Source organism: Nicotiana tomentosiformis, chromosome 7, assembly GCF_000390325.3.
Source record: "Nicotiana tomentosiformis chromosome 7, ASM39032v3, whole genome shotgun sequence".
Classification (NCBI taxonomy): domain Eukaryota; kingdom Viridiplantae; phylum Streptophyta; class Magnoliopsida; order Solanales; family Solanaceae; genus Nicotiana; species Nicotiana tomentosiformis.
The window spans coordinates 73,127,715-73,140,969 of NC_090818.1; the positions used below are offsets into that span (position 1 = coordinate 73,127,715).

General features: G+C 41.3%; 2 protein-coding genes across 2 annotated transcripts; both read right to left on the reverse strand.

The window, feature by feature from the left end:
* Positions 1 to 5,501: 5,501 nt before the first annotated feature.
* LOC138895805 (uncharacterized) lies at positions 5,502 to 8,093 on the reverse strand. The gene is made up of 5 exons (XM_070180540.1): positions 7,968 to 8,093; positions 7,327 to 7,534; positions 6,519 to 6,637; positions 6,372 to 6,435; positions 5,502 to 5,815 (listed from the first exon to the last, which is right to left on the reverse strand). The coding sequence occupies exons 1-5, from the start codon at positions 8,091 to 8,093 to the stop codon at positions 5,502 to 5,504; spliced, it is 831 nt and encodes a 276-aa protein (XP_070036641.1).
* Positions 8,094 to 9,789: 1,696 nt separating this feature from the next.
* Positions 9,790 to 10,914, reverse strand: LOC104094955 (pentatricopeptide repeat-containing protein At2g38420, mitochondrial). Its single transcript, XM_009600981.4, has one exon. It carries the CDS (start codon positions 10,912 to 10,914, stop codon positions 9,790 to 9,792), a length of 1,125 nt encoding a protein of 374 aa, XP_009599276.1.
* Positions 10,915 to 13,255: the final 2,341 nt, after the last annotated feature.

Below are 13,255 nucleotides of genomic sequence, written 5' to 3' on the forward strand. Positions count from 1 at the left end.
TCATTGTTGACTTCTTTGTTTCCGTTGTTTCAGCTACTCAGTGGACACCACCAAGGGTTCAAGGCCTTGACTAATAGGTTTTTTAGAAGATTCTGGATATTACAATGCCAGAAACCCGTCGCTGGAAGGAGATGTCCCCCAAATATGAGTGGAAGGCCAAGAACCATGGTAAACAGAGTCCTTCTTCCCTTTGCCTCTGAATGAACATCAGTAAATTTTCTAACTATATCTTTTGCTTGATTCAGGGCTCCCGCATGGCTCTTTCACCTTCCCCGAGTTTGATGTTTTGGCTGACCCCGCGGAGGTCACAAGATTGCTACAAAGTGCTCTCGCTCGAAGCGATGCCCTCCGATCTTCTTCCAATGGAGGTGCTTTCTCTCGGAGTCCCCAGCCAAATAACAAGCATCCAAAAAGGCAACGTTCTTCCTCGGGCGGGGCTCAAAACAAGAAAATAAAGAATACCACGATCAAGCTAGCCACGGTCACAGTGGTCATTGAAGATGACGGGGAAATCAGTGATGAAGAGGCTTCCCTTCAAAGGAGACAACGATCTTCATCAGGTCAACCAGGTGCTCAACTAGGAGAGCTTCAAACCCCAACCAAAGGTGAGGTCCAAGCACTTTGGGGTGAAAAAGAGTTAGTAAAGGATATCGATTCTCCCTTTACAACCCTTGTTGCTTTTTCTGGTCCCAAGAGCTCGGCCACCAGGCGTCTTCTGCCTTCGGTCACTAAGAAACCAATAATCAGTGTTGCTCCCGTTGCAGCCGCTTCTCAACCTTCAACGCCCACAACTTTACGCCCCTCTAAACCAGTTGCACCTTCACCATCAGCACCCATTGTATCTCCTCCACCGGCAACAGACGCTCGAGAGGAGGGTGCTTCTCCTCTCTGTTCTCCTGACCACATGAATTTGGGGCACAACTATTCACCCTCTTCCCTAGATCCCTGAGGGGGGAGGAGTGCCACTCTTTCAGTCTCGAAGGGGTGTCATCTGCTGTCCAGGCCGGTAGAGCTTACTAACTACCTGAAGCCACTGACTTCAGAGAAGGATAAGAAGAAAATACACTCCCTTTTAGGGGAGTATCTGTTGAATAATGCAATGCATAATGCGGCAGCGGTATCGTACTTGCTCTCTTATTGCTTTTTTTCTATTTACCTATTGTGACGGGGTTTCTAAACTTGATATACTTTTTACAGGCTAATGAGGGTGTTCAGAGATTAATTCTTGATAAATAAGGACTTGCCTTCGAACGGTATCAACTGTTTGCCGAAAGGAATCAGCTTGATGCACACCTCCCGGTGCTGGAGGCAAAAGCTGATGAGGTAGGAGAACTTGAGGCCCGGTTGCAGCAAAGTGAGCAAGAAGTGATGACCCAAGCCAAGAATCTACTCAATTACATGCACAGCTCCAAGATGCTAAGGCTAAGTGGGATAAACTTCAAGATGTTTTGCTTGCTGCTGCCGAGCGCGAGTCTCCTTCCGTTGAACAAGTGAATAACTTGGAGGCAGCCTTGAGCTCCAAAATCGAGGAGGCTAATGCTGCCAAGGAGAAGAGGGCTAGGATCGAGGAGATGTTTAAGAAGATCATGGAGCAAAACCAGATTCATCTGTCTACAAGTCGTGATCTTGATACTAGCCTTGATGTTATGAGATCCAAGAGGGACGGCCTTCAAGTCAAAGTTGATAGACTTATGGCAAAGCTTCAGTACCAAGAGGATTCCCTCGTATTCAAGAAGACATACAGTATGTACCATATGAGGAGAAAAATCTTGGAAGAGGCCAAAACGAGCATTGTCGATATTGATGATTGCATCGCCAAGGCCCGAGAACTGGAGCTAACTTCCCGAGAATGTCTCCCTGCTCAGCCTACTGCAACCGACTCTTCGAGCACCGGTTCCGAGTATTCAGGAATCGAGGATGAAATTGGAGAGAATGATGATGAAGGTTCAGGCTTCGAACTGGTAGCTGATCCGCCCTCTCCCACCGGAGGGGACACAGATGTCTCTCCCCTAGGCTCCGGCGACGATAATCCTTAGATTTTTTCCTTTTGTTGTATTTCTTTGTACTTTTGTAATTATGCAAAACTCTTCATCGGGTTTGGAACTTTTAATAAATAAAGAAGAGTTTTTCCTAATTTTTTTCTACATCAAATTAGTTAAAGCTTTGGGTACATTTTCATCTGATAGCTTCTGATTCCGGGAATAAAGTTTTCCTGAATCAACCCTTTACTATGAGGGTTTCATAAGAGAGGGCCCTCTTATATTTACGGTGCTCTTGAAGAGGACGTCTCCTTTTCATTCCGGCACAAGCATTTGAAGTTTTTTGTCAAATTTCAAATAATAAAATCAACTCATCGTTTGGACAAGAAACAAGATAAAAATAAAAGGACATTCTTTTATTCCTTCTGTATTTAAAAGTACATAAGCATTTGTTTGCTAAAAAAAAAAGAAATTGCCAATACATGTGGCTAACTTGTACAACTTATTTTTACGGGGCTGGCCATGAAGTCCCCGGTCTCGATGAGACATTATTGTTCCCAGTTCTCGCAGTTCCCTATTTTTGTGGCAATCTTGTTGCTGTATCTTATACTATTCCCTCCCCCCTCCCCCATGTGTTCGAATGCGAAGTATGCGAATTGGAACACTGAAAGTTTTGCTTCTTTGGGTGAAATGCTTGTGAACGGTTGAATAGTCTTTGGTTCGATGGCAAGTTTTGCTTCCCATTAGGAACTTTCCATAGAGCCAAAGATTATTTAACCATCATGTAGTGGTTAGTCATTTCAATGCTTTGTCATTTAAAGGCCTTAACCTTGCCGATGACGCTCATCTCGTAGTATGATTTTCATTGCTGCCTCATTAAAAACCTTGCCAGAAAAATCTGATTCTGACAAAAACTGGCCGAAGGAAAAAAGAGTGCAGCACATACTTTGAGTGTTGATAGGATCCATCAACAGTAATGCCTTTTGAGGTGAGTAACATTCCAATTGATGGGCAATTCTACTCCATCTTGATTTTTCAGCTCGTACGATCCTTTACCGGTGATAGGTGAAACCCGGTAGGGACCTTCCCATGTCGGACCCAGCTTCCCAGCATTGATTTCCTGAATGTTCTAAGTCACTTTCCTCAAAACCAAGTCTCCTACTTTAAAGTAAAGGAGATTGTCTCTCCGATTATAATATCTCGCCATCCTTTGCTTCTGAGCTACCATCCTCACGTATTCCAAGTCACTACATTCATCGAGCAAATCCATCTTTACCAGCAATGCCTCATTATTTGCTTCCTCGTTTGCTTGGGAAAACCATAAGGTTGGTTCCCCCACTTCCACCGGGATCATATCTTCCATGCCATATACGAGAGAGAAATGAGTCTCTCTTGTGTTTGACTTTGCCGTCATCCGATATGCCCATAGCACACCCGATAAGTCTTTAGGATATTTGCCTTTAGTCGTGTCTAACCTTTTTTGAGGTTTTGGATGACAACTTTATTGGTTGACTCCGCTTGTCCATTAGAGCTCAGATGGTATGGTGAGGATGTAATCCTCTTGATTTTCAGATCTTCGAGAAATTTTGTGACTTTGGAGCCTATGAACTGTGGTCTGTTATCGCAGGCAATCTCCTTCAGTATTTCGAATCAGCAGATTATGTGTTCCCATAGGAAGTTGATCACTTCACGCTCATCGATCTTTTGGTAAGGACCTGTTTCAACCCATTCAGTGATGTAATCAATTAAAATTAAAAAGAATCTACCCGGTGGCAGCGAACCAACTATATCCATCCCCCATTTTCATGAATGGCCATGGGGATAGTATTGGATACAAGAGTTCCGCCGATTGGTGCACCAACTGTGCATAGCGCTGGCATTTGTCACATTTCTTAACAAATGCCTTTGGGACTTGTTCCATCCGGGGTCAATAGTATCATGCCCTAACTAGCTTTAGTACCAATGAATCTGCATCGGAATGGTTCTCGCAAATTCCTTCATGAACCTCTCACATCACATAATCCGCCTACGAGGCTTCTAAACATCGGGCCAACGGGCCATGGTAGATTCTCCTATATAATTGCCCATCCGTGAGGCAATAACAAGTCGGTTTGGTGCGTAATGCCCGGGATGCCTTCGGGTCTTGGGGCAATTTTCCATGTCGAAGATGACAATTTTCCATGCTGAAGATATTCGATGAACTTATTCCTCCAGTCCCAGACTAGGTTGGTTGTGTTCACTTCACAATAGCCATCCACATCCAATACCAAATGTAGAAGTTGAACGACAGTACCGGAGTCAGATCCTTTCATCTCCGTGGACAAACTTAAATTAGCCTATCCATCTGCTTCCATGTTCTCTTCTCTCGGAATGTGTGTGATCGACCACTCCTTAAATTGTGCAAGCAATGCCTGAGCTTTATTTACATATTGTTGTATGTGTTCCTCCTTTGTGTCGAAAATCCTATACACTTGGTTTACTACCAGCTGAGAATCACATTTGATCTCTATGACCTCGAAGCCAAGTCTCCGAACCAGTTCGAGTCCTGCAACCAAAGCCTCATACTCGCCTTCATTGTTAGTTAACAGAACAGTCTGAATGGCCTGCCTCAGAGTTTTCCTCGAGGGCATAACCAGCCTGACAATTCAGGCTTGTGAAGAACATTCAGAAAGGGGAAGGTTGTCACAACGGCTATCGGGTGACACTGAAAATAAGGCCTATGCTTTCGAGAGGCGACTACGAGAGCTAAGGCCAATTTTTTGAGTTACGGATATCGAGTCTCCGCTCCTGACAAAATTTTACTAACATAATAGATAGGAAATTGCGTACCTTTATCTTCTCAGACTAAAACGGCACTTACCGCTACTTCCAAAACCAATAGATATATCAGTAATTGTTCTCCTTCCCCCGGTTTCAATAGTAGTGGGGGGCTTGATAGGTAGCATTTTAGGTCTTTCAAGGCCTGCTGACATTCCAGAGTCCATTCGAAATTGTTCTTCTTTTTCATAAGTGAGAAGAAGTCATGACATTGTTTCGAGGATCGGGAGATGAACCTGCTTAAAGCGGCCAATCTTCTAGTTAGTTTCTGTACTTCTTTTACACTCGTTAGCTGGTCCGGAATTTCTACGGCTTTGATTTTATCGGGATTTACCTCGATCCCTCGCTGTGAGACTAAGAATCCCAAGAACTTACCGGAGCTAACCTCGAACGCGTATTTTTTCGGGTTGAGCTTCATGTTATGCTTCCTTAAGATATCGAAGGTTTCATGGAGGTATTTCAAATGATCACCTGCATTCAAAGACTTGACTAACATGTCATTGATATATACTTCTATTGTTTTGCTTATTTGCTTCTCGAACATCTTGTTCACGAGCCTCTGATAAGTGGTGCCGGTGTTTTTAAGCCCAAATGGCATCACATTATAGCAATATGTGCCAAAGTTCGTTATGAACGAAGTTTTTTCTTGATCCTTCATGTTCATCTTGATTTTATTGTACCCGGAGTAAGCATCGAGGAAACTCATTAACTCGTGCCAGCCATTGCACCAATCATTTGATCAATATTTGGCAATGGGAACGAGTCTTTAGGGCACACCTTATTTAAGTCCTTATAATCTACGCACATTCTGAATTTGTTGTTCTCCTTTGGAACCACAACTACATTAGCTAGCCATTTGGGATACTTTACCTCCTGGATTGAACCAATGTTGAGTAGTCGAGTTACCTCTTCTTTAACAAACTTGTTTCTGACCTCGGCTATTGGGCGTTTCTTTTGCCTTACCATTGGGAACTTTGGGTCCAAGCTTAGCTTGTGCACGGCCACCTCTAATGGTATACCTATCATATCCGAGAATGACCACGCAAAACAATCAACGTTAACTTTAAGGAAATTAATAAATCCTAACCTGAGTTCGGGATTGAGTCTTGTTCCCAAGTGGAACTTCCTTTCCAAGAATTCTTCGAACAAAGCCACTTGCTCGAGTTATTCTGTAGTGTACTTGGTTGCATCTGTCTCCTCCGGCACCTGAAAGTATTTCGGCACCTGGTGGGATTTTGATGACTCCTCGCCTCCATCTTCATTGGTTAAAGGAGGAGGCGTCGGCTTCAATAATTGCTATTTGCTGGGCTCCTTCCCTTTGCTGCTGGAAATCGACACTGCATTCATTTCTCTTGCCTCTGATTGATCTCCTCTTATCTGCTTGATTCCTTCCAAGGTCCGGAATTTCAACAGTTGATGATATGTTGATGGAACGGCCTTCATCTCGTGTAACCATAGCCTTACGAGGATGATGTTGTAGTCCATGTCGCCGTCTACCACTTCGAATAAAGCGATTTTGGTTACTACTTCAGCATTCGTGGGTAGCAAGATCTCTCTTTGTGTTGTCACACTTGCCAAGTTGAACCCAGCGAGAAGTTTTGTTGTCGGAACGATGCTTAACTTTGCTTGTTCCAGCACTCTACATTGAATAATGTTGGCCGATCATCCTAGGTCAACCAAAACACGCTTAATTTTGAAATCTAAGACATTGAGAGAGATTACCAGAGCATCATTATGTGGAAGAAGAAGTTCGTCAGCGTCTTCCTCCGTGAAGGTGATATCGTCTTCAGTGGCCTCCCGGAGTCTCTTGCTGTGAGTCACTGAAACCTTTGTCTTCTTGGCTGTCGAGAAGGTTACACCATTGATTTCATTCCCTCCAAATCATGTTGATAGCCAATCGAGGAGGATCTTCCACTATCTTTGAAGGCTCCGCATTATCCCGGCTACAGTCATAATTGTTCTTAGCCTGGTCGCTCAAGAACTTCCTGAGATATTCGTTCTTCAACAACGTCCCACCTTTTCGCGCAGATACCGACAGTCCCCAATTTTGTGGTCGTGAGTCCCATGATATTAGCACCATAAGTTAGGATCCCTCTGGCTGGTATCAGACCTGATTGGCTTTGGGAATCGTGTTTTTTTTATATACCTTATTGCTCATACCAACTCCACTACGTTGATGTTGAAATTATAATCTGACAACGTGGGACATGTGGGATCCCGAGCCCCCTGTACTTCTTTTTCTTGCAATGATCTGTTTCTCCGACCACAGTCAGTTCTTCTGTCGGGAGCGAACCTATCCAAGGACCGAAAGCCTTTGTCGCCGCGTCCTTCGGTTCTCTCGTATGGAAAGAAATGACATTTAGAAGACCGTCGGTCCGCATTGAAATCACCTTTGAACTTATCCTAGTTCTTGTCTCGGTCCCGTCCCTTAGTTGATGTTGGGAACCCGAGCTGATCGTCTTCTATCCTTATTTTTGACTCATAGCGGTTATGAACATCTCCCATGTAGTCGCTTGGAATTAAAGCAAACTTTCCTTCAGTTTTTGGGAGGCGTCGGAGCTCTTCGGATTCAAACCCTTTGTGAACGCCTCTGCCGCCCATTCGTCTGGTATGGACGATAGCAGCATCCTTTCTTTCTGGAATTTGATCACCAATTCCCGTAACAATTCGGACTCGCCTTGTGCAATCCTGAATATGTCTGCCTTCCTGGGTTGGACCTTTCTGGCCCCAACATGGGCCTTAATGAATGAATATATAAGCATTTCAAAATAGTCAATTGAATGCTCGGGTTCGTGAATACCATGTCAAGGCCCCCTTCATGAGGGTTTCTCCAAACCTTTTCTGCATAATCGATTCGATCTCATATTGAGCCAAATCATTCTCTTTCACAGCTGTTGTATAGGTTGTGATGTGCTCCTAAGGGTCCAAAGTCCCATCGTACTTCAGTATGTCCGGCATCTTGAACCTCTTCGGAATTAACTCTGATGTTACGCTCGGCTTAAATGGCATTCGGGCGTGAAACTGATCCATTCGGGCATGAAACTCCTTCGTATTTTGATCCATCCGTTCGCTCATTTCCCACATAAATCTCGTGAGTTCGTTTTTGAATGGATCATTACTGTTATCGTTGTCAGATCCGCTATCGGTCCCCTCGGCACAGTCGAAACTAACCTCACCCTTCAAGGTATTGTTATCAACTCTTTGGGCCATTTGATTTGCAGGAGCGCCAGGAAGAACCGGACCCCTTCCATTTGCGTTGTTGGAGCGCCCTGACAACCCTTGCTTCAATTCCGTCATTACCTGATCCTGCCTTAAGAAGTGGCCCATGATGGCTTTCTGTTACTCTTATAGGATTCTTACTGTTTTTGCAACGTGTTCCTCTTTCGCGTCATCGGGAGTTGGCTCCCGTACATGTTGGGGGTACTGTCCTCCACGAACCGGGGTTGCCTCATCCCCCTAGTTATAGGTGTCGTGATCGAATCCACATGTTGATGCAGATTTTCATGTCCCTCAACGTTGTGTGCGATGTTGACATCGTTAGCTGCCATTTTCGATTTCTTGCTAAGGAACAAAGAATCAAACAAGTTAGTAATAAACGCAAGGATTAACTTAATTACGCAATTGTCTAAGCCATACAGTTTGGCGCCAAACTGTTTACCCGTAAAACGATACAGTTGTATTTGTTACGTGGTTTATAGACAAGCGAACTGATTTGATCCAAAAATGATAAATAAACAAGAATAAAAATAAGACTTAGCGGTTAAAATCGAAGGAAATGACAAGTTTGGCTCCGAGAGCAATGTCTCTGAGGACAGAAATGAGAACAATGTAGAAGAGGGAATAAAGTTATTTGATTAAGCTTGAAAATGGAATATAGCATAAGTTTTTCGCCAAGAATTTCGTGTGTTACAATGGCTGTTGAGCCTACTATTTATAGTTATACCTAAGGAAACAAAATCCTAGGATCAAGCCCTTCTTAAATAACAATAAAGGGGCCATTGATGAATATGTAACGGCAGGCCATTAATGCAAATATTCTCTGCAACGGCTGCCCATTTAATATTGGAGAATATTCTTCATTGAATATTATCCAATGGCAAGCATTCGAACTACTCCCGTTGACCAAGCCCCACTCGGGGTTTATCCGATACCATCTGCAACTGTTGCTCCCCAACACTGGTTGTTACTTGATTTTTTTTCTACCTGTCATCGGCTCCACATGTCGCGCTATCATTCGATCATTTATTATGAATCAATTTTACCCTATACAAATACTCCTACCTAAGCGTGCAAATAATGAAGGAGCACGATCAACGGTTAATGATAGAAGAGAGCAACATAAGTATTGCAAAGCACAAAAAGAAACTAGGATAGTAACATGTGGAAAAAAAAATTGTAAAATATATACAAAGAAATGCATTGAATATTTTTGGGGATTGAAGTAGGACAAGGTTGCTAAACCATGAGCAACTTCATCCTGTAGTACAGTGCATATGTTGCCCATCATTTTAATCAAAGCATGGCTTCTCTTGCATCATTCATACTTCCATGCCATTGCATGGTGCAGTGCAGCAATGCACATAAATCCATTTTCCAAGTGAAAGCAATATAATAGTCTCACAGAACTTTCAACTGTTTCAATTGCAACTGTTTTTCCCAGACAAAGGTGATTGTTACGCAACTACCCTGTATGCATTCGTTACCTACATGATCTAATCAATTCAATTAGGCAATCACCATATATTTTCTTTGTTCAATGGACACCTTTTGTTTTTATTTAGTCCCCTTTGTCTCGGAAGCAACTTCTATTTCTACATTTTTTTGTTCCTCACTTAGTGGAATTCTCTTTTAGACTCTTGACTCTCCCACTTCAGTCATTTCTTTCCTTTCAGTTACTTCGAAAGTAGCTTCTTCATCTTCAACCTTGTTCATATAAAACTTGACATGTCGGAAGGGCTTACTCCTCTAATTGCGTGACTTGTTCTCGCTGCCTTCATGCACTATTCCTCCCACCAAAAAAGGCCGATTGAGAAACTTGAATAAACCCATCAAAATTTTGTGTTTGTGAAAGACAGTGAACAACTAATGCTTCCCATGATCTAATTCCAGGAACGATGTTTTTGACGACCATTTCCGGAAGCAATTCCATCGCCTCAGAAAACAAACCCCTCTGGCACAGAAGATGCACTAATCCATCAAATGTAATTGACTGAGGAACGAAGCCCCTGCCTACCATTTCACCTAGCACATTACAGGCTTCCTCAACTTCACCCTCTCTAATCATGCAGTTAACTAAAATGTCATATATCAGTGAATTCAGTTGCAAACCCTTTAGTTTCATTTTCCAAAAAACTTCTTTTGCATAGGACAACATCCCTCTCCTACACAAAGCCTCCAATATAGTATAATAAGTGTTCATTTCAGGTTTACACCCCAGTTCCTCCATATAACTAAGCATTCTTACTACCTCATCCACTTTATTCTGCTTACACAAACCATTAATATACACATTATAAGTTACAATATCAGGAACTAAACCTAGTACAACTATTTCATCAAACACTTCATCTGCACTTTCATACTCTCCTTCCAAAATCAATCCATTCAAAACCAAATTGTGACATACAATATCAGGTACCATTCCACTCATCTTCAACTTACTCAACACCTCCAAAGCATCAACTCCTTTTCGATTTTTCACATAAAACCTAATCACATTGCATAAATCCACCCTTTTTGGACTGTATCCTAGTTCCCTCTTTTTATCCAAAACATCCAAAATCTCAACCCCCTCACATGCCTTTTGCGCACACATAGTATATAATATCAAAGAACAAATCTTTCCATCAAGATCAAACCCACTATCCACCATTAAATTCAACAAATCAACAGCATTATTTTCCTTTCCAATTCTATAGAGTGCCCTAATCAAAATCTTGAATGTTGATTCTTCAACCCAAATATTCATAAACTGACTCTTAACCAAAACTAAAAGCACAATCTTGAAATCATATTTGTTCTTACAAAGAACCCAAATCAAAGTATTCAAAGATTTCACACTTGGGTTGCATCTAAAAGCTGGCATAGTAAAAAATACCTCAACTGCCAAAGGGACCATGTTAGAATACCCATAAAACTTAATCAAATAAGTGAATATGTATTAGTGTCTCAAAGTTTTCAACTTTATGAATGTGATCAAGAACTTGAGGGATTTGATCCCATGTGGAAGGGTTCTTGGTAAGTGTTTTGAGGATGAAAAAGTAAGCATTTGGAGTTGGTTCACATTTGTAAGCAGCAAACGAATCGATAAGAACAGATAAAAAATTGGTTTTTTTAGGGGATTTATGAGTTGATTCTACTAATTTTTGCACGGCTAATTGATGAGTAAAGAGTGTTTCTTGCCACTTAGTTTTGTAAGGTGAAAATGGACATTTTCTTTTTTTACGAAGGTAGTAATTGTCAGCAGAGGTTTTTGTTCTAGCTGAAAATGAATGTGAAGAAGAGTGTATGATTCTGTGAAGTGAGGTAATTTGTATTCCTCGTATGGATTGTCTGAACATAGACATTTCAGAACAAGTGTGTGATTGCAGAGATCAAAGACTGCTGTGGACTTTTATGGGAGTTGGGACGATGAAGGAAGCCCATAGACTAGGTCCAATGGGGGAGAATAGAGCTTTCTATACATTCGCTGGGTCTAGGACTATTTTCTCTTTAGGCCCAACTTTCTTTGGAAGAGTTTTTATTTTTATTTCTTTACCTATAGTACTCCTTTTGTTCGAATTTATGTGGCAAAGTTTTAATATGCACGAAGTTTAAAGAAAAAAAGAAATTTTTCGAACTTGTAATAGTAAATATGTCATAATAATTATGTAATTTTAAAACTTTAAAATTTTGTGGTCTTAGACATTTTATTACATTGGTATGGTCATAAAAACAAATTCAGTAAGGATAAAACAGAAATTTATATAATATTTATTTTTAAATTAGGGGTGTTTAACGGGCGGGTTGGGACGGGCTGGACAAAAAACAATCAGCCCGTCCATTTAACGTTGCGGGCTGTTAGCGGGCTGCGTTAGCGGGCTGTAATTTTTCGGGTTTTTTTTTGTCCGTCCGGGTTCGGGCTTAGAGGGTTGTTCCCGGGCTGTTAGCGGGTTGTTAGCGGGCCGTGAATTTTTATTTATTTTTTTAAGTAAATTTTATTTTTCTTATTCAATGTTATTGATACTTAACTACTTAAGTGTTTGTAAACTTTTAAGGCTTAGAATTAAACTTTGAAGTTTAAAATTTTAAATTTGAAATTTAAATTTTATAATGTTAAAATTAAAATTTGAAAGTAAGTGGCTACAAAAAATTATTTAATAAGAACTATATGTAAGGATCAAGCTCCGAAGACTTTCATTTGATATTTTTATTGAATAATATATAATACTTCAAATTAAGTTGCAAGTTTTTTTTGTATTTTGTTATTTTTGAACTTGCAAATTAAAATTTTACAACAATTATAAAAAAACAAATAGTACATCACATGCTTTGCATCATTTTTATAAGTTCATCCATGTCAACATGAGGTTTTTGGTTTCCGGCATTGGTTGAATCAGAACCATAAACCATTATATCTCCAGTTTCTTGGTCCTCCGCTTCATCTACCTCGTCACGCCCTTGATTTCGTCGTTCTGATCTTATCCAATCTCTGAAGCACACTAAAATTTTCAAAGCGTTGCTACCCAATGAATGACGGGTATCTCCTAGTTGCTGTCTTGCTTGGCTAAATGCGCTCTCTGATGTGAATGTTGAAATCGGCACATTTAGCACGTCTCGAGCCATGGCCGAAAGAACAGGAAATTGATTTGAGTTGCTCCTCCACCAACCCAATGGTAGAAATTCCTTTGTGCGGGGCTCTGCTGACTTTTGCAAGTAGAATTGAAGTTCATTGTTATTCCTGCTACTGGTTTGTTGAAGGCTTGATGCTCCCCTATTGTAGACCAAATCAAATAATCTTCAACACCATCATTATCATCCAAAGCATTGGTCCCAGTTGTTGAAACTGGACTTGAAGGAATATTTGCATCTACAGCAGAAGAAGCATCAACAATGTTGGCATAATAATTATATAATGTTTCTAAATGTTTGTGTAGATAAGAAATACAAGTGTCAATATCAGGAGTTTAAGTTGGTCCATAAAAAATAAAAATAAAAATGTTAATAAACGGGCTGAACCGGACTGTAGCCCGTTAACAACCCGTTAACGGGTTAACGGACTGAACCGGGTTGTAGCCCGTTAACAACCCATTAATGGGTTAACGGGCTTAGCGGGTTTCGGTGCACCGGTATTAAAAAATTGTTCGTTTGAAACCCGCTCCCTGCCCAACCCGTCCCAACCCGCCCCCACGCTATAGTACCGGACTGAACCGGACTGTAAACGGGTCAGCCCGACCCAATTAACATGTATATTTTAAATT

Coding starts and splice junctions, on each gene's coding strand:
- LOC104094955 (XM_009600981.4), bottom strand. CDS start 10,914: ATGGTCCCTTTGGCAGTTGAGGTATTTTTTACTATGCCAGCTTTTAGA.
- LOC138895805 (XM_070180540.1), bottom strand. CDS start 8,093: ATGACGGAATTGAAGCAAGGGTTGTCAGGGCGCTCCAACAACGCAAAT. Junction 7,535..7,967: donor ACAATACCTTGAAGGGTGAG/GTTAGTTTCGAC, acceptor TCATTCATTAAG/GCCCATGTTGGGGCCAGAAA. Junction 5,816..6,371: donor TTCTCGCTGGGTTCAACTTG/GCAAGTGTGACA, acceptor CGGATATGATAG/GTATACCATTAGAGGTGGCC.